The sequence below is a fragment of the Daktulosphaira vitifoliae genome, unplaced genomic scaffold (genome assembly GCF_025091365.1).
Source record: "Daktulosphaira vitifoliae isolate Bord-2020 unplaced genomic scaffold, ASM2509136v1 Scaffold_1, whole genome shotgun sequence".
Taxonomy (NCBI): domain Eukaryota; kingdom Metazoa; phylum Arthropoda; class Insecta; order Hemiptera; family Phylloxeridae; genus Daktulosphaira; species Daktulosphaira vitifoliae.
Window position 1 is genome coordinate 6281084 of NW_026099572.1, and position 25519 is coordinate 6306602.

Below are 25519 nucleotides of genomic sequence, written 5' to 3' on the forward strand. Positions count from 1 at the left end.
ACAAAATGTATCCAATATATTGTCAAGACAAGAAATCGATGTTGTCTGGCAACTTAAGTCTCGAGTGTATTTAATAAAACTATTGTCGTCTTAAAATACATAAATAAATAAGTCAAAAACCTTTACCCAGCTTAACTTAAAAGCCATTCTCAGAACTTGTAATAAACTAATGCACGAGATAATGCATAATTGATGTTGTTACATCACTACGGTCACGGTACCCGCCGTATGAGTTGTTTTATACTTGGCGGTTGTACCTTTTCGGGTATCAATACATTTTACATCCGACCCAGTCCAGTCGACATCGCAGGAAACGACTACAATAGGAATATTGATCGGCCGAATGTGCACTTTTGAGCGCATCTAGGCGCGGCGTCTTTGCATTTTTTGCTTGTATTGATTCGGCAAACTTTACGGGTTGGAATAATTGTTCTGTGTGAGCTCGCGTCTTAAGTGTGCGCAAACAGAGTTTCATTAGAACATGATAAACAACAACGCCTCGATAATTGTCAAACGACGGGTTGTATAAACAGATATTAATATGCGTTGGTTTATTTGTTTCAGGTTATTTGCTTACCCGTGTGGAAGGCAAAGTGGGTTCGCCCGAAAAACCTTTGTCTGATTTAGGTCTGATATCGTACAGAAGCTACTGGAAAGACGTCCTACTGCAGTACCTCTGTGATTTGGGCGGAAAGCAGTTATCGATAAAAGGTGAACTTGTCAGTATTTATTTATCCGTTAAAGTGGGAACAGTTGACGTAACACCGACTGACCTGTTGTTACGAATCAACCGTTGTGCCAACGACAAAAATTTTAGGCGGGTAAATGTTGATAATGTGATATTTTATTCGAGATAAGGTCGAGTTTTGCCCGGGTCGTTTGTTGATCTGTCGAGGGGGGCGAGTGTTACCGTGACGCATTGGTGTTCACGACCCGCGTCTACAGCCCGACGGTTTTCCTACGCACGCCCTCGCGAATTTTTTGTAATCCGACTCGCCACCTCCTCGCAACAACCGCATTTTCTCCCCTCGATTAGGTTTTATGACGCGCCGCGGACGGGTGTAAAACTGATGTTGTTGCTTTCACGTGCTGACGACCGTGTGTCGTAAAAATCAAATAATACCCGAAGGTTTTACGACCGGATCGCATATAAACATGGCGTTGTGTATGGTCTAAAATAAACCCCTTTTGCCTCCCCTCCTGTACCGGTCATTGCCGCCGTGCACTGGCGACACGACCTACCTCAACAGTGTTGTTACGCGTGTAGGCACGTGGAACGCCGGCCGTGGCACCAGAGGGTGTCACGCAAGGGCAACGAACTCATTCGGCTCTCGGAGGGTATACTCAAACGGGTTGCGCCATTTAAAAATTATTGTGCCCGGGTTCAGTCTGCGAATTTTTATTTTCACACACGCACGCTCGGAGATAATAATTCCTCGGCAACTTTTATGTCTTTATGGGAATTATAATCTCAGACACGTAAAAAATGTCTACCGTACCACGGCAACTGTATATTTATTCAACTGAGATTTGCAAACAAATGTTTGAAAATGTATATTGTTTTAATAAAGACCGCTTTTTCTGAACACAAACCAATGGCTAATCTGTTGGGTATATTTATTTGTATACATTATTATGTTAAGTAACAGCCTATCTATAATACAAACTGTATTTTACTAAGAACGCTGTCGATAAATGTTATAAGATTTTAAAAGTAGTAAGAAGGGAAAAATTATTTTTTTATTTGAAATGACTTACGAGTATATTCGGGATGTAACAGATCTAACTGACAACTCATATAACTTACGATCTACATAAAATGTAATACTTTTTTTTTTTTTTTTTTAACCAATAATTACAATATATGACTGTATTTAAAATGTGTTTTATGTTATTTTCGCAACTAAATAAAATATTGAAAAAATTAATTTTTTTTATTAAAAATTTAAAGGTTTAAAAATGTTGATACCAAAAAATCTTATTTTAATTTAGTAGTTACGTTTCTATAGAATTTTGAAGTTTGTTAAATTATAAATTTTGTTTACGATTTTTCTATGGTATCAAACGTTAGTCCGCGTATGAAATGGACGGAAGTATTCATTATCTTTTTACGTTATTTCCTGGCGACAGTACGCAACTTCTTTTCCATGAAAATTATAGTAACTATTATTTTGGCCAAGTTAAAAGTGATAACAATAACTAACTTGCGTGTTCTATCATTGACATCATATCATTATAGAATATCCCTTGTTAGGAGATTTGATAATAAATGCATTTATTCTTTATTATTCACGTTTAAATTTATTTAACACGATCCTGTTTAATTAAAAACTCAACATGTTTCGGATAAAGTTTTTATAATTTTGGTATCAAATTTTTTCTTTAAAATTTATCTATAAAATAGCTTACTTCAATCTTAAAAAAAAATTATTTTTTGTAATTGCGAAAAATAACATAAAACAAATTGTAAATATAGACTTATAGTATAAAAATTGATTAAAAAAAAAATAAAGTATAAAATGTCATGTAGATCATAAGTGAATTGTCAGTGAGATTTTTTCCAACTTGTATACCAACAGAGCCAGTCAAAAATATACTTTTATATCGGTGACAAAAAAAATTGAAATCACTCAATACAAGAAAACAATACATTAAATGAAATAAAAAGTTTCAACAAAGAAATATAATAAACTGGTACTCGTGCAAAGAACAATGTAAATTTCACCGGCTTTTGAAAACTCAATGAGTTTTACTGTTGAAAAGTTATCTCGAGTTTTATCGTTGTAAATCTATTGATTTTAATACATAAAAGAATACAAATAATATAATGTAATTGATACTTCATTGTCTACGGACACTCTTACGTAATAATGTTAAACAGATTTTTTGTACACTATAAACATTTCTTATCAATTTAACTTTCCGTATATTTCAGAGTAAATGCATTAAACTTTACCATTTGCAACACGTGTTGCATTGACGAATGGAGAAGCTTCGGCGGTATTTCGTTTGATGTTTCTTTTGAAGCCGTTAAACTTCGTACACTATCTACCTGATTAAATACCAACTGTAGCTGTGTCTACGTTTGGCAAAGTAGAGTTTAATGGGAGACGACAGCCGCGTATATAATGCAGACCCTCGTGAAAATGTCTAGACGGTTTTTATGCTTTACATTTATTAGCGCCCTACGTTGGACCTACCGTATTGGTTTTCCATTATTTGGCGCTATACGTTTGCCCACCTGCTCGGTAGTCGCCGAATACCAATGTGTTTCACACGAAATAAAAAAACAGCCGGGTCGGTACCCCATCGAACATGCCAAATACGACAGGCTGCTTTTTAGTTATTTTACTTGTATGTGATTTGACCCAAATTAGATTGAGCAACACGAACGTCTTTTCTACACGCGTTCGATTTCCTTAAAATAAAGTCGTGGTTTCTGAATCCCATCTGTGTAATGATTATGTAATTTCAGATACTTACAGTTGTGTGACGTCTGGTAAATAAATTATTTATGCTAACGGCCAAGACCGTTAGCAAGTAGTATGTACAGTATTGTATGATTGATGGGAGTTCGCCCAAAAAAATTGTATTCTAGCATTATTTAAATTTAAAGATGATTTACATATTACTTTTTTTGTTGCAGACATGAGCCAAGAGCTGGCCATTAATTCTTACGACATAGTTAGTACCCTGCAAGCCTTAGGTATGATGAAGTATTGGAAGGGAAAACACATCATACTCAAAAAACAGGTAAGTTTTTTCAAAATCAATGTGCAGCTCATAGTTATAAAAAACATATCGAATTTTTTTAAACTTTATTATATCAAAGAATCTCTTTGAAAATTACCGACGACCGGCAAAAACATGAAAACTTGGAATTAACTTTCCAAATAAGTGTGTACCATATGTGTGTTTAATGTTACGGGCTCTGAATATAATTCAACGATATTGATCTAATATCTAAAGGCGAATATTTTTAGACCTTTTAAAACAAATTTTCGTAAAAATAAAACCTACGACCAAGAATAGTTATCTCATGAAATTATTAATACCTTATAGTTTCAATAGACTGTATATACAAATTTAACAAATAATAAATGAAGTTAAACTACTGTATTTGTGGTAAGCTTATTTGAAAACCAAACCCCGAAATGTGTATTATGAAAATAATACTATTACTATTCCAATTTAAATTTGGTATTTAAAATAATGTATAGCACATCGATGTCTTACTGGGCTGTTGTAATTTGACTTTTTGATTAATGAAAGGTAGTGCTGTTTATTTTATAATTTATCGAGTTCCACATGATCATGTAGAGCGCGTTTACAAATTATTGATGTAATGTATGAAATTATATTTAATTGATTTCGAGGAAAAATAATTAACCATCCCGTATCGTCTGAAATTATGATGAATTTTGAGAAAAAGGCTGTAAACATTTCTAGAATCAATGTTTGTATTATCGTACAAAGCAATGTATTTAACTTGAATTCGCAGAATTTTAAAACTATACTCGCACGTTTGTCAACGGTAAATTAGGAAACTTTGACTACTATTTGTTATGCATTACGTTTTCGTTTAATTGAATAGAATAATAAAATACTCAAAATTATACTTTAATATTTAGAGGTGTTTTTGAGTAACTGAATAATTTTAAACTATAGTCTCTTACCAGTCGGTTCACCGAAAATTTGCCGTCGCTTTAATTTTTTTTTAAATACAATTTATATATCTCATGTAATTTTTTTTCGGTTACATTTCTATTAAAATTTTAGGTTCTCCGAATAGTTATAGAAACACTTTTTCCATAGATTATAAAAACATATTGAGTGACAAGTTTTAATCTGTTTTAAGACGTGTATTATAAAAATTTTATACTATGCTTGTACAAAACTAAAGGAAAGAATAATGAAAAAATATCTATTTTTTCTAAATCGATTTTACTTTATGTTAAGAATACTGTTTGGATTTTGCGCTATCTTGACACATTTCTAACTATAATAATTACAATCTATGAACTGGGCGTTTAAAAGTTCAGAAAACGCTATGAAAATATACATAAGAGTTCTAAAATTATTTTTCTATTAAAATAAATACGGTAAAAATATGTTTTACAGAGATACACTCGTGGCGAGAGTTAAGAAATTGGGTGATATTTATTTTTTATAAAAAATTAATTTTGAGCATTGTTATATGTAAATTTTCCCATTCATGGGTATGGGCGATGATGCCTATGATTTTAAAATTTAGCTGTAAAAATAAAAAATTGGCAAATGCATATTTATAAAAATAAAAGTATGATACGCGGATTGGTTAATAATATAGTTTTTATCCTTTTGTCTTTTGATACATCAATAGTATAGATGTATTGATTCCATACCAATAATATTTTCATGTCAAACGATCAGTTAACTAAAGAAAATTATAAAAATCAAACTTTATTTTATACAATATATATTTTTAAATCATATCATACTATAATTATACAAATTTTAACATATTATGTGACAATGTATTAAAACAATAGTAAATTCTTAGTGGGTGCCATTACCCCATTATCACTTTCTTATACTCAAGCGTTTATAATTCTATGAACAAAGATTATAAATAATTAATTCCACTGGACAATCAAAATTACTTATGTTTAATGAGTGGAGTTTGTAAATTATTTAAATTAAGTAAATATATGAATATTTATATTATATTATATTTAAATATATAATATTTAGATCAATAGCCTTTTAAAAATTGATTAATATCAATGGTCTTCTTAAGGTTTCGTCTTATTTCTTATTATAACATATAACATTTTTTTACTAACCCCTCTAAAATACATCCTTATTATATATTTATTTTTATTTTAGGCGGTTATAACCCCCACATCCTCCCCGCGAGAATTCCAAAAATTCGCATTTACAGAACAGTCTATGATGAAATTTTGCAGACCGTTCTATATAATATTAATATCTAAGTGTAAATTCAAAAATATGCATTTTAACTTTGAAGGAGTAATACAATTTTTTAGTCATGACAATATTTCATAATATTAATTCAAAGATATCGATGTGAGCAACATTATTATAGTTTGTGGCAGTATTTTTTGAAGTATAAGATGTTGATAAAAATCTTGACAGTTTTTTTTTTACTGCTATAACATTTGACGGTCAAAATATTGATTTTACAGAATTTTTTATTTAATAGCGGATAAAGTTTAATAGATTCTCGTAGAAAATATAATCCAGTTTTGTAGCAATTTTTTTACTTGTAAGAGCTTCTTATTATACTGTGTTTGACGTGAAATCTCACAGTTTTATACGATTAGACGTTTTTAACACTCGAATTCAATATATATAATCTCTTCCCATCAACCAGGTCAGAAGATTATGTGATTTTTGTGGTCTAATTAATTCCAAACGTGTACTTCTCATAATCGTATGAGAAATTCTATTGAACGTACCAAGCTACATTTTTAAAAACATTGTATTGAAAAAAAAAAAAAAAAAAAAAAAACATCAACTACGAAAGTCTTGTTTACAACATTTCCTAAAGATTTAGTCTAATCCGAAATAGCCTGACAAAAGCTTAACCAGAGTATTTCTAAGATACTCCATCACAATATTGTACCACGACCTTTGTTCTTATTTTTTATTTACTCGTATCGCGTTCACTACACGACAGTAATGACCGCAAGGAATATTGCCCACACACTACCGCATTGATTAATTGTTTTTAATGCTATTAATGTGACGACCGTGAAACGCTATACATCACTTAATATTTTGAACGAGTCTTTAACCACTGTGACATACTCTATTGGTATGTGACTTATACATTTAACGTACGCGTAATGTCAGTAAACAGCGAATAAAGACCAAATACTTTACCAGTGTTGATAAAACCAAGGAAATGTTGACAAATTAAATTTTCATTAATTTATCATTCAAAGTACCAAAAAGTTATTGAATTGAAATAATAAAGGTTATAAATCAGTTCTATAAAGAAAAAATTTACTTTTAACATTTATTTAAACATAATGAAAATTAAAAGTCAAAAGTCTCTTTATATAAGTTTATGAAACTTTTAACATTTTCTTTAGTATACTATTAACAAATGTGCCCATTACACTCTTTAACATAATTGTATGAATAAAATAATTTTAGTTTGAACCAAAACTTTTGAACTTTTTGTGGCATAAATATACGCGTAAGTTTTATAATAAACAAGAAACCCATAAAAAATTATTTGTTGATTAATTTTTTTATTTAAATTAATATTGAACATCTAAATTGGATTTTCAATAGGTTTTAATTGTAGAATCATTTTTAAATTAAATATTACTTATTGATAATACTTATCTCAATAATTAATTAAAAATTGTTCTCTGCTAATATGAATAAATATAAGTAACACCAATTTATCATGTACTGTAAACTATTATTCTCTTAAGTATCCAAACTAATTAAATATATTCGCAGAATATTAACAAGTATAAAATTAAAATACACTGAATCATTTTCATATGATTTATATTTTTTTCGATGTTTTATGTTAAATTTTAATCGCTCTGAACAATTTTCTTTTTTGCCAAATATTAGTAAATTCCCGTATTTTCGAATGATTTATATTTTCAAACATAATATAAAAGTAATTAAATACTTATAATTGGCAAAACGATATATTAATTAGTGGAAAATTTGAATAAATATAAACAAAAATAAATTCTGTACCAATTTTTTTTTATTACCTCAACATGTGATTTTATCATTTTGTATGTTTGCTCTTTAGTACTGACCAACACCTTATCCTTTAATTGTAAATAGATTTTTCTCTTTGTGTTATTTACTTACTAAGTTTTTATTTAGAAATATGGAAAATAAATAAGTGGACGTTTATTTAAGTCGGATAACAGTTAATCAATAATTACTAAATAATTTGAATCTTATCGTTGTATAAACATAAAACTGTTCGTTGCCTCTTTTTGAACTCTCTCATTACCAAAATGCGTGTAATTATCATTAATAGTTAATGTGTGTCGACGGTGATTTAGTATCATATATTTAGTATAAAGATAGTAGTAGTCTAATGGCTCAAGGCGTGAAGGTTTGCCAATTATATTCTTTGATTTGGTCGTGGCCCATGACTTGAGCTCACGAGGTCAATGGTTTTTGCAAACGATTTGTTTTCGGCAGTTTATTATTTTTTCTGTTGCTTTTCAAAAAGAAAAAACTATATTGTCAAAAATTATTCCATAAGAAACGTCAAAATTATTATTATTCGAGTAGCCTGACAATGATTATGATTGTTGTCTGAGGATAAATTATTTTTTAAATTTACACTGCTCAATGGATGGTTTTTGCCGAATATTTGTCTCAGTTTCCCATGCACCTGGAAAACGCGCGTTTTTACACGACAATAGAATTTGATTATTTTCCAAGAGCTGAAAAACACTTTGAAACCCAACCCCGTACGCCAATCAACGTCATTCGACGAAGAATATTCTTAAAATTATATTTTTTGTGTACTTTATTGAACAAATATGCGTGTTTTGAATTCCGGTAAACTCAAAACAACAACTGTGTTACGCTCAGGAAATTAATAAAAGTTATTCGCATTGGAGCTGCGCGGCCTTTGACAGAACCTACACGGGTTTGTAAAACAATAACTCTGAATTTTACAAGTTGTACGTTTAATAAATATCTTTAAAGGGAAAATCAATTGAAATCAAATTTAAAGGCTTCCTGAATAAAGCGAAAAAAAATAAAATTATCGACACACATGCCGTCCGTGCCAATTATCTCTTTTGACATCCTTATATTGACCATCTTATTGTGATAAAATAAGCTGGTTTTTGAATTCCATCGTGTCAGATAATTATTCGAAACTATTATTAATTTTACTTTTAAAAATTTAACTTTGTGTCATTTGTATTAATTTCCTACTCCCATCCCTTTTTTCGGATTTTCTGAGATTTAAAATATCGCTTATTAATAATGCAAAAATAAAATAGCCTTTTTTGTTTTTCTTACTAATTTATTGGACGGACATACTCTATGAATTTTCTGACATAAAGTATAATACACGTTTGAATGTACTCGTTTTTTTTGCATAACCTATTAATCTTTACATATCAAAGAGTTTTGGGACTAAGAAAAAACATTTTATTAAAGAAACTATACATGTTTTTGATCTAATCATTTACCACGTGTGTCTCGTGTGGTTTGGTTATTTATTTTGTTAATTCTTATGCATGACTAACGTATTTTATGTATTTAATCGTTTAAATTATATGACTGAATTTCATTTAAGACATCTCCTTTCAAACAGGACCATTAATAACTTTTATATTGTGAACTAACATCTGCTATGTACGTGCAACGAAAACAATTTGTCGTTGCCGTACGTTTATAGTTCCAAGGGACTAAACGACTACGACGTTTGTTTTTGTTTATTCAAAGGTATTCATTTGCAGAGAATTACACTGTAAAATTACATGGTTATAATTAGTTCCTGTGTTGCCGAGATTGTAACCGCGATTAGAGAAAAACAATTTCGGGGTCGTTTCTATCGCCTCATTATTGTTTAGAGTATTTGGACAATTTCCTTACTTCATTAAAACGCACTTATAATTTGTAATTGTGTTAAATTGTCAACCAGATCTGCTGTACTGCCCTACCGAAACGTTTCCTGGTATGTCTGATAATAACTAAATTATATATTTTTTTAAATATATAATTTCTTCTGCGATAAAACTGTTCAGACGGGTAAAAATTAATGAATTCAATCAAATTTAACCTGCAGTATTGTTGATGTTATCGAATTATTTTTAGTATTGCTTAAAATGAGTTATCATCAGAAATAAGGTTGATTTCGATTATTTTATTTTTCAGGATGTTATTGACGAATACTTGGAAAGGTCAAAGAGACGAGGTTCGGAGTATAAAGAAATCGATGGGAAGTTTTTGAGGTGGCGGCCGCGATCGGCTCCCGCACCGTCCGGACCCACGTGAGACAAACTCTGTCCCCGGTAAGTACTGAAATAACTATTAGGATGATTAATTTTAAATTAAGTATAATAATGTGTCAGGTTCAGCCAAGTCCCAAAAGTAAGGTGAAGTTATTTTCTTAACGTTTTACATAAAACTCATTCAGAAAATAAATAATTTAATCACAGTTTCTTGTTTATACCAACACTTGCCGTAAATCCTAAATTAAAATCTTAAAAATTTAATTAAAATGACATAATATGTTATTTCGTGCGTGTATATAATACAAGTACGAAAAACTAACATATAATTATTTAGTATTGAAATTAATAATTAATTTTAATTATTTAATTAAGTCACCCGTACGGTTTCAGTGCCGATTCTCTCGTTTAAAAAATTAGTAAGTTATTATTTTACATAATTACATACATCTTTTTTACATGAAATAATAAGTTATATATTCATTCCATTGTAAGTAATGATCATTTTTAAATATGGTTATCTAAAATTACTTTTAAGTAATTTGTTTTGAAAATACGTAATATCTGAAATAAATTGCTTCATTTAAAAATATTTAATTTACACTTAAATAACGTAACATGAAAATGTGTTTTAACAAATTTGCTTTCAGCAAATTCAATCGGAATATTTAAAACATATTTCAAATAATTTTGAGGACATTAATTATCGTTTCGTTTAAAAACACCTGATATCCATTTTTAAGATATTTTCAGAATTTTTATAATATTATTAAGTTATAAAGCGTTTCGTAATTTTTAAATATAAAAGTCTCAAAGTTGCACTCAATTGATATAATCAACTTTATGGTTATCTGATTTAAAAGTAATTTTTTCATTTACCTATGTCAGTTACTTATCAAGATACAGGATATAGTCCTTATAGATATTAAATTTTTTATATTTTTTTATATTTTCTGATAATTTCGATAGTTGTGCTTTCTAAAAAAAAATGCTATAACTCCTTTTCCGTCATAAATTTGACGAAATTCAATTTAAAATATTTGTTTTAATGTCCATATTGACAAAAAAAATCCACAAACTTATTAAACTTGTATTGTTGTTACATAAATTGTTGCGTACAAATTTCATAATAAATAGATGAGGTATGAATTAAAAATGAAAAATATTGTTGTCATAATCTTGTGTTTGTAAACGGAACGACTAATATTTAAGCCATTAAAAAAATATTGACCAAAACGACGAATTATTTATAAAGATAAACAATTAGTCACATAAAAGTTATGATAACTCAAATGAAACGATAAAGGAGTTTTGAAAAATTATTTGAAAAAGATTTAGTTTAAATTCTGTCGCGATGAATGCCGCCCACATAGTTAGTTGGTTTTCTCTGTCATTCCAATTATTTATAAATGAATTGTCATTCAGATGTAAAATTAAAATACAGCCAAGTCTGTTCTTGATTACATTACTTTTTGTCCCTTTGTCAATACGCATAATATTGAACCGCGTTTTCCAGTTAGAGTAACGTAATAATGTGACTTTCTCGGGCACATAGTTTATTCCAGAGAAATATAAAGTTTAATTATTATTCAGCAAATGTTTGCCGAGAAAAGCAATAATAATAATTATTATTGCTTTTCGTTGCTGTAATGAATGTGTAGCAAGGGGATGGGACGCGGCACTGCTGCGTACGTTGGGCTGTCGGGGTCGACAGACGGCTTGATAAAAATTCGCCTGCGGTGTCCGCGCGATGCAACCGGTGTGCAGCGAGTGGAGCCGGTGACCGTGCGGCGTGACGTTGACGCGTTGCACCGCTGATAACGTATCGACCGAACAGCGTTACGCGGCACAGAGCCGGCCGGCCGATCGATTGCGCATCGACACGCGCGCCCGAAAAAAAGCGCAACATTATTTCGCTTTTGCAACCAGCCGCCGCTCTGAGACGATCCGATTGAGTACACGTGTATATTAATAGAGCGCGGCCGGTCCCTGAACCGCTCGTATGCCTAAAACGGTTGTCGGCCGCGCGCACACACAGCCGTGTTTTGTCCGCCACCTCCGGCTCAGCTCGCCGCCGCGGACCGACACGCGGAGGTGGTGCGTGTCCTTCAAATCTGCGAGTTTTTTGACCTCAACCGCCACCGAAACTTGGTCCCGCCGAGGAATTGCCCACCTCGTCACGGGCACGCGGCCCTTCTCCCGAAATCCGCGTTGTTATTGTAATTATGACATTATTAAATCCCTTTGCCTCCCCTTCTAAAAAACTTCTAGTCTATTCCCTGCCTACATTTCCAGTTACTGCCCCTTACCGGGAATTCGTTGTTGTTGATGGTCTTGTTTTTCCTCTGATTCACGTTGTAGTATTTACCGTCGTACACTTTTCTCCCCATTGCTTTGTATAATTTTTATTAAAAGATTTATAAAATAAAACCTACAACATTATTTTAATAGCCTTTGATGTACGAAACTTAATTTAAACGTTTCCTTTATATTCCCAGACAACACAAAAATGGTTTACCTCGAATATTATTTGTTTAATTAAAATAATAAAACAAGCAACTCATTTACTGAGCTGATTTTTTGTTTTTATTTACTGACAAACTAAAAAGTAATAAACCTTAAATGTTTGATCGTGCGCTTTTTTGAGCGTATACATTTACCCTGATATTTCATAACTAGTTGTACTTAAATTATTAAGCTGAATACAAATATACAGAATATTTATTTTATTCGATTTTTACGGTTGGGTTGGGATCATTTGAGATAATTTATAAATTTCAAAAAAAATTATTTAATAATACCAATCAACAATTTTAAATAAAATTTTTTTTTCTTTAAAAAACCCCAATAGTATTTTTAGACAAATATTTTATCAGACTATTATAATTATTCTTATTTTACTCATAAGTAGTGCTAACTTGTACTGATAAAAATATTATTGCGGTAAATGTCCATCTCTATACTTATTCGCGAGAAATTCATAAAAAAAAAAAATTGTTATTTTTTATCATGTTACATGCCGATCGATGTCTACTTGTCTAGCACACGTACTCTAATGAGTATGCGTAGTAACCATAGGTTGCAAAATTCACTCGAGAAAGTAGAGAAGATATTTAAAAAAACTGTCAGACTAATATTTATACTTATTACATACCTTAAATTATAATTTTAATGAAATCATTAGTATATGGCGTTTGAACAAAACGCACCTAAATACATATTACCAAAGATTATCTGCTAATAATGAAATTGCTTGTTTCTGGATTGTAATTTTTTATGAACTTTTGAAACAAAGTTAGAAGTTGGGTAGACGTAGTCTGAATTCAGTCCTCAAAATTACAATATGTAGACCACCAGAAATATATGTATTTATGAACCCACAAAATTTTTTTTCAACTTATATATTCCCTGTGAAACAAATCGCGCAAACTTTTTTCAGTTTTAAAAATCCAAGTATAAAATTTTTTTTTTTTTTAATCAAATTTAATAAAATATCAAATAGTTTACTTTGAAGATGATTTCATCTCTTCTAAATTTATTTCTAACCATATTTGTGAATTAATTAACCAAATTTTCATTTACCTGCTTTTAAAACAAATATTAGTATTGGACTATGCAGACTAATTTTTATTTAGAAATAACTGCAATTAAAAGAATAATGGAATACGTTTTTTTACTAACATGCCTAGGTAGTGATTTGAGCCAACATTATTTTATTACTATAAAGAGTAGTCCCAAAATAAAAAAAGTAAAAACATTGCGCTTAACGTGTTATTAGAAAAAAAAGTTTGATCTTATTGAAATAATTGACATTTGTGTCAAACTATCATGACCCACACAATGTATTTTAACGTTGAACTACTCCGAAAGGGATACCGGCCAAGTTTTTTCTCATGTACAAACCAAAAAATACTTCATTGACGTCAATATTGTTTAGTAATTATTTATAGACTGCATGTTATGACTATGTTTGTCCTACACCAAGGGATTTAATGGCTACTCTGAAATAATCCAACGGAGATCTCTAAAGGCGGTAGACTTCGCCAAATCGAAATGTTGTGATCATTTTAAGCTCGTAGGTACTTCATCAACCTACCCGGTCAAACACTGTCTAAGCACGTCTAACCAAAGCATTACTAGGTATTGTTAAGCCTAATCCTGACCATGATTGTCGTCGACACTCTACTGATGAATGCCTAGATCTCTGAAGAGAAAACTCGGTCGGGGTGAAAAAATATACCTTTATTGTTGTTAGAGCGACGCCATGTATGAAAAAACAACAATAACAATCAAGTGCATTCTTCTTTGACCTTTGACAAATTTTTACTCTCAATACAATTTGCTATCTGTCAATAATCTTTTCGTCTACGCTCACTGATCTCGTAGACATAAATTCTATAACATTATGCTTGACGCATTGTGTTCCAAGCGCAAATTGTTTAAAAAGAAATTTACACCAATGATTACTTTTTAGACAAAGGAAAAACAACGTGTTTAAACTGAAAAAGATATTCAGGTGACACACTTTGTACAATTATGTGTTTATCAATCATTTTCTATGCAGAAGTTTGATAATGACTGGTTTTCGTGCACAATTTTAGGGCCAAGTAATGCTAACAACTATTCCATCCTTTCGTTCGTCCATGTTTACATTAAAAAACTATTAAAATTTGTTGGAAAAATTAAAACGTTTCTCGTGAGATTATTCTTTCAGAACGTTTGAACGAATTTATAAATTATTTGTATCATGTCATCAAGTAGAGTTTTGTCTCCGATTGAATATCATTCGCCGTTTCCAACAAGAACTGAATATGATTTCGAATAGATAATTTCATCGTTTGAAGGCTTATGATCACTCGAGTGAACAAACACGATCAACAGTCTAAACGCCTCATACAGTTTTCTCAATAAAGTCATTGGACTCTTATAAAAAATATAAATCTCTCTCCTGTAGATATTTTCGTTGATCAAGATTCATTACTAAAATTATATAATGAAAGTGTATAGAATTCAACAATTAATCATTTAATTCTACTTTTTTTTTTTTTTTTTTCAGGACGCCGTCTATAAGAGAATTGTCCCAAAAGCTCCGGCGGCCGAGGAGATAGAGACAAACCGTTCGGTGGGAAACTTGCGACGAGAGACAGTTTGTGTGATTACTAATTTAAATTAGCAATACGTACAACGACGACCCGGTTGGAGTAACGCGACTGCGGTGGCACTGCAATCGATTTCACTTCTTGTTATACTAGTGTAGTTTTTTAATTTGATTGTTGTCGGCATTTGTTTATGTGCTCGTCCTTCGCACGTGGTACCGCGTTGTTCGATGAACCCTCTGCGTGTCATCTACCCCGAGATCGAGCACGAGAGCAAAGGCCAAAATAACATTGTTACGGTGGGCGGCGAAGGTCGAGTTTTGCAGCCCGCGCACGTCCACCTTTTCAACACACAAGGCGTACACCCATCTCCCCGTTTTCGACTCTTGCCCTCCCTCCCGATCCGACAATCTTTGCCGCGTTGACACCATCCCGGAGTCGTATTCTCCTCTGCGCCTTGCCAAACACCGTCGGCAATACCCTAAGGAAATACTCGTGTCGTTGTCTCACGTGCGGCGTACCCCGTCCACCGTGGGGCCTTACCTTGTTCAAACAAATTACGCTTAACGCACAGTTTCCAAACAAATAGCCGCCGTCGATGACACGCCTAAATTCCCAAATGTTTAATCGGATTAACATTAGTAGAAACACTTGGGGTGTGTCGATCGCTGGAGATACTTTCGTTTTTATTGTATTTTGCACAACTACTTTCTTGTTAACTCTGTTGGGGTCCGGACCGGTGTGTAGTATAGTTATTGTGTTATAGACTTAATTGGGTGCTATCATTTTTGTATATTTAGCTGATTGTAAAATTATAAATTATTTAAATAATGTTACTTTTTATGGTTTTAATTATCCTATCGTTTTTTTTTTTTTTTTTTTTATAAATATTGAACGCGTTTTTTTTTATAACCTTAAATAAAGTTTATTTTGTAATAATTTACCCTTGCATTATCTATCTGTACAGATATGTCCAACTCGTGTACAACACAATACTCTAAAAATGTACATTATGTTCGTTTTATTATTATTACCATGTAATGTTTACCCTGTTTATAATTACTTGTAATTTTGTATTCGTGTAGTACTGTATGAGGGGTAACTTTATACGTTTTAAATAAAGTTACTCTTTTTATTTCCGTTTTGACTAAAGGTTATTATACTTGTATATTATATTTTTATTTTTTATTGCATTCTCCGTGATCCTGTTTACTTGATTTCTTTACATTTCCACTCAATTCTGTTGATTAAATTTCGATGAGGTGGTACACACTCTTGCAGATTAAACGTTTTGAAATTTACGCCGGTCGTAAAAAAAAAAACTAAAAGATGAAGCAGAGACAAAGAATATAAGCAAATCCCGCTGTATCGCATTTGTGTCATAAAAATTCCCCGAGCCTAATCGATACCAGGCAAATTGCTCAGGGGTAACCAAATGTCTCCAAAAGGTATAAAAATCGACCGTTGGACATTATGACTGTACAATTAGAAACGATTGGTACATATTGTTTAGAGATAATTCGATTATCTTTAAGTGACCGTCTAAACCTAATTTACTCAGTCTTCTAAAACATAACATTTGGCGCCGTCTGTAGGTACTCATGGTTGTATGCAATCTATACTACAAACTATGATTCGTTCTTATTTCTAGAACGGTAATGTCTATCGCCAATAAGTATATTCTAAAATTAAAACCAATTTGATTCCCCTTTGCCTAATGATGACTTGCAAACAAACAACGGAGTTCTAATCAGTTTTCCCGTCATGTAATAATTGAGTAATTGAATCAGTTATTGCAAAAATTAGTAAGATAAAGTTTAAAAAAAGATGTCAAAAGTTTAAATTGATTCAAAATACCCTATAAAATATTCATTTGGTTACAATAAAATATATTTAAAAGTCTCATATAAAACAACATAAAATCAAAATTATCACCTCTATATTTAAAATAACTGTTATGTTGCATCCCTTTGGCTATTGATAATTATTATAATAATTCAAACTATATCACTTTGTGAAGACAATTAATTTGACAAGTATTATTATGTTTGAAAAGTTTGATCGCAAATAAATAATTTTAACGCAGAGGAAAATAAAAAAAAATTAAATGAAAATATATTATTATATTATTATAAAATAATAAATTCTTATAGTTTCTCAAAGTTCTACATTTCTATAGCCTTTTAATATTTATGCATTTCTATGTCTTCTTAAAATTTGAAAAGCTATAAAAATGCAAAATGTGAGACCATGAAAAAGAAAAAAGAAAATTATGAGCAACCATATAAATGCATATTTATGGATTGTCAATTTTAACATTTTTAAGATTTTATTTCTATGTCTTCTTATAATTTAAAAAGCCATAGAAATGCATACAAATTTAGAATTCATAAAAATTCAAAATGTGAGAAACCATTAAAAAGGAAACTGTTGTAATGCATTTCTATGACTTCTCAATTGTTTTGCATTTTTATGGCTTCTAAAACAATAAAAAAATGCATAATCACTAAGAAGTGTAAAAAATTTTTAAGCCATAAAAATATAAAAAATTAAAAAGCCATACATTTCTATAGTTTTTTTAAAGTTTCTAAATTCCACTAAAATTTTTAAGATTTCCAAATATCAGTTACAATAAAATCACCGACTCAAGTCGCCTTTAATAAATAAAAAAATTTGCTTTAGAAGCTTTTCATTTTGAGGTGATAAATGTTCGAAATACGAAATAGTGTAATGAAAGAATAAAAAATGTTAATTTTTTTTTCTACATGAAATATTATCAATTATAACCTAATAGATATTATGTAATATTTAAAAATTTCGGGAGTTCATGAGATATGAACTCCGTTTCCTTGGCTATACACAAAGTATTACTAAAAATTTTTAAAATTAAAAAACTTCTTCTTCTTCTCCCCGCCTTAATCCCAACTACTTGGGGTCGGCCGCCCTTATTAACTTCCACTGACACGATCTCTNAGAATAAAAAATGTTAATTTTTTTTTCTACATGAAATATTATCAATTATAACCTAATAGATATTATGTAATATTTAAAAATTTACCCAACCGTTTCCTTGGCTATACACAAAGTATTACCAAAAATTTTTAAAATTAAAAAACTTCTTCTTCTCCCCGCCTTAATCCCAACTACTTGGGGTCGGCCGCCCTTATTAACTTCCACTGACACGATCTCCCACATCCTCTACGCTCACATCAGCTGTCTTCATATCGCTTTCAATAACATAAATCATAGCTGGCCTCACTGCAGTCTTGTAGAATTTACCTTTCAGCTTCATTGAAATTCTTTTATTACATAAGACGCCAGACACTTCTCCCCACTTCAATCACCCGCACTTAATTCTGTATCCTACATCCTCGTCCATATCACCACTCTTTTGCACAACTGACCCTAAATACTTAAAACGTTCTACCTCTCCAATCACGACCGCGCCTATTTTCACTAATCTCCTCATTTCACTTACCTCGTGTTCTCCTTTGTCAAACTCGTACTCTTTATACTCTATCTACTTCTACTTAATCTTAAACCTTTTTCTTTAAGAGCTGATGTCCACACCTGTAGCTGTTGATTAATTTCCTCCCTATTTTCTCCTATTAACACTATGTCGTCAGCAAACAACATACACCACGGCACCTCTTCTTGTATTTCTCTAGTACTTTTATCCATCACTATAGAGAATAAGTAAGGGCTTAAAGCAAAACCTTGGTGCACTCCTACTCTTACCTAAAAACCTTCTGATACTCTTCCTACGCTTTTTACCATAGTACAAGTGCCATCATACATATCTTCTATTATATTTATATAGCTATTCAGTATTCCTTTTCCCATTAATCTCTCTTGGTATTCTATCATACGCTTTCTCTAAATCTATAAATACCATACACAGCTTTTTCTTTTTTTCCCTAAACTTTTCTATTAGTTGCTTCACACAAAATACTGGCTCCATTGTTGACTTACCAGGCATAAATCCAAACTGGTTTTTACATGAAGATGTCTCATTTCTTATTCTCTTATCTATTACAATTTCCTAAATTTTCATACTATAACTCATAAGTTTTATGCCTCTATAATTTCCACACTCCTGTATGTCACCTTTACCTTTAAATATCGATACCACAATACTATTTCTCCATTTGGATTTTTCCCTTCTAATAAGATTTTATTAAAAGTTCCTTCAACCACCTTATGCCAACACCGCCTAATATTTTCTTTACTTCTACTGCTTTATTCTTTTTCATTGATGCCACAGGCTCCGTACCTCTTTCTCACTAATTAAATTTACCAGTCCCTCATTCCACGAGATATCCTCTAACGTCTCTTTTGGATACTCCTCATTCAGTAATTTTTCAAAATATTCTTTCCACCCTTTCACATCATCAGCACTCGAGAGTACCTTATTATTAATTATTTTATACACCTTATATAATGATAATTTTTAAACCTTTTCTCTCTTACTTTTTCAAGTCTATAAATTTCTTTCTCGCGTTCCTTTGTTCCTAGTCTATCATACAACTCATCATACCTCTTTAACTTTGCCTTNCCTCATTCCACGAGATATCCTCTAACGTCTCTTTTGGATACTCCTCATTCAGTAATTTTTCAAAATATTCTTTCCACCCTTTCTTTCACGTCATCAGCACTCGAGAGTACCTTATTATTAATTATTTTATACACCTTATATAATGATAATTTTTAAACCTTTTCCCTCTTACTTTTTCATGTCTATAAATTTCTTTCTCGCGTTCCTTTGTTCCTAGCCTATCATACAACTCATCATACCTCTTTAACTTTGCCTTACTTACTGCACACTTGGCTTCTTAGCACATACGTTTATACTCTATTCAATCTTCTCTCCTTTTGCTCTTCTGCCATACTTTGAATTGCTTTTTTTTACTTTCCGTGATTTATTGAACTTCCTCATCCCACCACCACGTTCCCTTATTTCCTGGCATTCTACTCCTACTCTCACCAACAATCTCCTTTGCAGTATTCTTTACACTACTAGCAAATCTATTCCACACACCATCTATGTCTCCCTTGACATTCCACGCTGTCCTCTATTTTACCGTCTTTACAAACTCTTTTTCATTTTCCTCTTTCAATTTCCACCACCGGATNTTATACTCTATTCAATCTTCTCTCCTTTTGCTCTTCTGCCATACTTTGAATTGCTTTTTTTTACTTTCCGTGATTTATTGAACATCCTCATCCCACCACCACGTTCCCTTATTTCCTGGAATTCTACTCCTACTCTCACCAACAGTCTCCTTTGCAGTATTCTTTACACAACTAGCAAATCTATTCCACACATCATCTATGTCTCCCTTGACATTCCACGCTGTCCTCTATTTTACCGTCTTTACAAACTCTTTTTCATTTTCCACCACCGGACCTTCGATTTTTTCCCCGTATTTCTTCTATTTTTATATATTCTCTTTCCAGTACACCACACCTCCATTACCATCAATCTATGTTGTATAGTTACACTCTTGCCTGGTATAACTTTATAATTTTTTACTCGCTTTACGCTCTCTCTCTCTTCCACATAAAAAAATCAATCTGTGATCTATTCCTCCCAATCTTATAAGTTATATAATGTTCTTCCTTCTTTCTAAAATAAATATTAACCACAGAAAGATCGTGCGATACTGCGAAATTCAGGATTCTTTCTCTCCAGCCTCATTCTTCCTACTAAAACCATACCTTCCATGTACTCTTTCATATCCTCTCCTCTCATTACTTACATGTCCATTCATATAATCGCATTCTCATTGCCAGGTACTCCTTGCATTACTTCATCCATCTCTCTAAAATACTTCCTTGTCTGTTTCATGACTTCCTACTTATGATGAATAGGCACTTATTACATTCAACACTTTTTCCTCGTATGTCAATTTTACTATAATTCTGTCACTTTTCCTAGCTATTTCTATTACTTTACTTTTCATTTCCTCANCTCTCTAAAATACTTCCTTGTCTGTTTCATGACTTCCTACTTATGATGAATAGGCACTTATTACATTCAACACTTTTTCCTCGCATGTCAATTTTACGACTATAATTCTGTCACTTTTCCTAGCTACTTCTATTACTTTACTTTTCATTTCCTCATCCATTATTATCCCTACGTCATTCTTTGTACTATACTTCCCTGAGTATATTATTTTATACCCTTCACCTATTTCCCTCAATTTCTCTCCTTTCCACTTAGTTTCCTGCACACAACAAATGATAACTATTCTCCTCTTCAATACTTCTACTAATTCTCTACTTCTACACCCAGATNTACTATACTTCCCTGAGTATATTATTTTATACCCTTCACCTATTTCCCTCAATTTCTCTCCTTTCCACTTAGTTTCCTGCACATAACAAATGATAACTATTCTCCTCTTCAATACTTTTACTAATGCTATACTTCTACCAGTTAATGTTCCAACATTCCAAGTACCTATTCTTACTTTATATCTATCTTTCTCCCTTATACACAAGTCCAGCCTAGAGTTCAGTGGTGATGCCCCTACACCGTTGATACTACAAGCGTTGGCTAGACCTGTACACATGACTGGTGAAACAGCTACCGCACATGTTGTCCTACTAGTATCAAACAGTTTATACCTCAGTCCTTCTCCGTTTTTAACTATTTTATTCTCTCTCACCTGTTGTCTCCGCGTACATCCGAGATGGCAAAATTCGCCTAAGTTTTGTTCAGGACATTTCATACTATTTGACTAAAACTTTACGTTGGCTGTCGACCTAACGCAATCTCATTAGTCACCTCTTACGATTGGTTGAAGTATTCTTATACCCTATCCACTGGGAAATTTTTAAATTAAAAGTAATCCATTTAATACCCAATTTTATAAAAATTATCTCGGGTACANTCGCCTAAGTTTTGTTCAGGACATTTCATACTATTTGACTAAAACTTTACGTTGGCTGTCGACCTAACGCAATCTCATTAGTCGCCTCTTACGATTGGTTGAAGTATTCTTATACCCTATCCACTGGGAAATTTTTTAATTAAGAGTAATCCATTTAATACCCAATTTTATAAAAATTATCTCGGATACACAAAGCTAATATTTCGTGTTACTTTTTTTGTTAATTAACTTTTTTAGTTTTGTACTACGTTAGATATATATTTTTTAGTGTTTTTCTTACAAAAAATTTTGATGGGTTGATAACAACACAGGGATAAGAACTTATTGAGTTACAAATATTTTAATATATTGAGTAAGTATGTAGCACAAGTACAGCTCGTAATGGTGTATGTGCCCTTCGCCTACGCTACATACACAATTAATGAATTAAAACTATTGAAATTCAATGAGTACTTACCTTAAAATTGTTATTGACTCATCAACATTTTTTTAAGAAAAAGGCTAAAAATGGCCATTTAAATTTCAAAATTGTTAAAATAAAAAAATAATTTTTTTTCTTATTCAAGTCAAATATTTAAAAATATGTTTTTAACGTTGTTAAAACTGAAAACAACTTATATAAAAAAAAAAGTAAAAGTATCGTAAAATATCAGCTAGTTCAAAAGTTATTTAAGACTTTATAACATAGCGGAATACTTGAATACAGGCATATTTTGTTCTAGATGGGGAGAGTTTACTCAAAAACTAAAATCTGACTCAAATACATTTTTCATTAATGTACTTGGTATAATTAAAAAGAACTTTATAAATACATATATATAAGTCACTACATATATATTATGTTAAAAACATATCAAAGTCATGAAGATAAAACCTGAGAATTTCGTTAAAGTTTATTTAAAACCAGTTTGATGTAAACAGGGACGGTTTGTGAGAAATACTCAAGCCAAGAAATAATTTTGTTCGCCCCTTATTTTCTAAAATTTCTGTCACTGCAGACTAACAGGCCATTTTAGCGGTACAGATCATCGGAACTGTCTCGGTAGCCCAGTTGACCAGGCCGTCCCTGGATATAAATGTTTAAAAAACTTACTAGAATTAATTATTCAGCTTCGCATATATATATATATATATTTATATATTACACTTATAAATCATAATTTGTAATCAGAATATAAACAAGTAAATAGGAGATCGTGTTGAATTTGGAATAATCCACCAATTTTTTTTAAATTAAACACTATCTACAGATTTGCATCGAAGCGTTTTTTATGATAGTAATTTTAATCACTGTCAGATATCATCTATACTGAACCCAACTATATATAAAAAAAAAGTAAAGAAAGGTTATTGTCAATAAAATGGAAATGTTATAAACTATTAATAAATTAACATTATTTTAAATCCTTTTGTAAAGCTGTTCTTTAAAAAATTGTGAATAAATGTTTAATAATTACAAATTCATATGACTTGTTTTGTAAAATTCTTCAAATAAAAAGTCGAATACATCACTTGATGTTTTCATGTGAAACCGACAAATAAAAAAGTTAACATGATATGACACACGAATTTACTAAAATAAAACATATACTGTACAAAAATAAACTATATAGTTGGATGACCAAAATTATGGTTAATATAGTGACAACATAATTATATAGTTAAAAATTACAATCTTATGTTGTTTATCCAACTATAAAAAAAAATACTTTAAATTTAGTTTAACTAATATTTTAAAAATATTTTTGTTTTTTTGTAAAATAGTTTATTTTACTGTGTAATTATGTTATTACTATATTAACAATAAATATAAAATATTTTTAATACAACTATTTATCTAACATGCTGTACTGAAATTATGATATTTAATTTATATTTTTTCTATTATTTTTATTATTGTATACTAATATTGTATAAGTATATTATACTAATTTTATTTTAAATATAAAACAATGATTAAATCAAATAACAAATCCTATAAAATAGTCGTAACATTCTTTAATTGTCTAGATTAATTATTGATCTGTTGCATTGTTAATAAAAAACGCATTTGACATAATTGTGGAATATAAATATAATTTAATCATCATACATACATGATAAAAAGACTAAATGAACAATAACGTGATAACAAGCTGATTAACAATGACAGGTGTAAAAGGTCAGTCTGATAAATCAACAATCGAAGAAAAAAAACCAATACAACAGGAGATTATAAAAATATTGAATGCAGGAAAACTTTTTTATTAACGCCTAAGGATAATGAAATTCAATATTTGTTTCCATAGATGTCTTTATTTATGGATAGTAAATATTGAGTTTTAACGATTTAATCAAAGTGATTTATTATTCTAATAACCATGCACATTGCTAAGTAAATTTTTTTACAGTCTAATATCCTGATAAGGGTTTGCTCGTTACAAGAATATTTTATAATTCGACACGATTTTTTATTGCCTATAACATTAAAACATCTGACACTTGAATAGAAAAATGCCATAATAGATTTATTTTTGAACTTTCAGAATTATAAAACTTTTTTCATAAATAATTATTACGGTTACGAATTTATTGCAGACTTAATTAGTTAAGTTGATACAGACCCACAATGAGTTGTATTTTTAGCAGAATTTATCCTCTTTTGCTTAACTACTGTCGATATCATATTTGCTCCCCCCCAAGCTGGTTATCTCCTAATTATTAGAAGTATTGGCATCATGGTTGTATAACTACGCCATTTTTGTATATGGTCGCGTTTCAAATGGATTAGGTAACCTAAGCGACCGAATGTAATGGTCGAATAGATGTAAAATAATAATAATAGAATAGAACAAAATATATATTTTATGTCAACTAATGGATATGAAGTATAAAATGATGGAAACGGTCTCGATTAGCAGGCAAGATGACCGTCGAGGTCTGGTTTGAATAAAAAATAATGATGACCATTGCGGATTCATTATCGACTAACATAATATTTATTCTTATTAAAGCAATTTTTTTAGCATTAGGGGTTCTCAATTTTCTTAAACTTATGTATTTAATACAAGACTTTTAGATTAAGAATTTTTCATAAACATGGTCTTCACGAGTTGCAACACATATACAGTTTTAATCTCCTGTTTGTGTTATAATATCAATTATAACAAGTAATAGAATTTTACCATTCAGGGGATGTATAGGATTTAGTACAACTATATATTCATTCTAAGAAATCCTTTTTAGTAGTGTTGTTCGTGGAACTGTTGTACAACTCACGTCTATTCGTTGAATTCAACCACTATGCCTCGAAAAAAAAATAAATAAATAAACATAAGCCACCGCGTACAGTTATTATCAGTAATTAATGGACAATGTTGCTAATAGACTGATGCGTGTCAACAATTATTCAATATTTTCATGATTTCTTAACAATACGTCGCACACCAGTAATTTTTTAACTGACAATACTCTGGGCTATTTTTATCAGCACATTAAAAATAATGTATTTTATGTGACTGCATTATCTAGAATGTTATTAAAAAACAAAACGTTCACAAAAATAACATATTCATCA

The 25519-nt window shown here is 30.9% G+C and overlaps 1 protein-coding gene across 2 annotated transcripts in view; it reads left to right on the forward strand.

Annotated features, from left to right (window-relative positions):
* Positions 1-16239, forward strand: part of LOC126903248 (histone acetyltransferase KAT7) — a 38943-nt gene extending 22704 nt beyond the window's left edge. For both annotated transcript variants that reach the window (XM_050681346.1, XM_050681336.1), the window contains 4 exons: positions 565-711; positions 3647-3753; positions 9892-10028; positions 15025-16239. In XM_050681346.1, the coding sequence (XP_050537303.1) occupies positions 565-711; positions 3647-3753; positions 9892-10011 (374 nt within the window). In that variant the 3' untranslated portion in view covers positions 10012-10028; positions 15025-16239. The remainder of the gene's footprint in view (positions 1-564; positions 712-3646; positions 3754-9891; positions 10029-15024) is intronic.
* The last annotated feature ends 9280 nt before the right edge of the window (positions 16240-25519 follow it).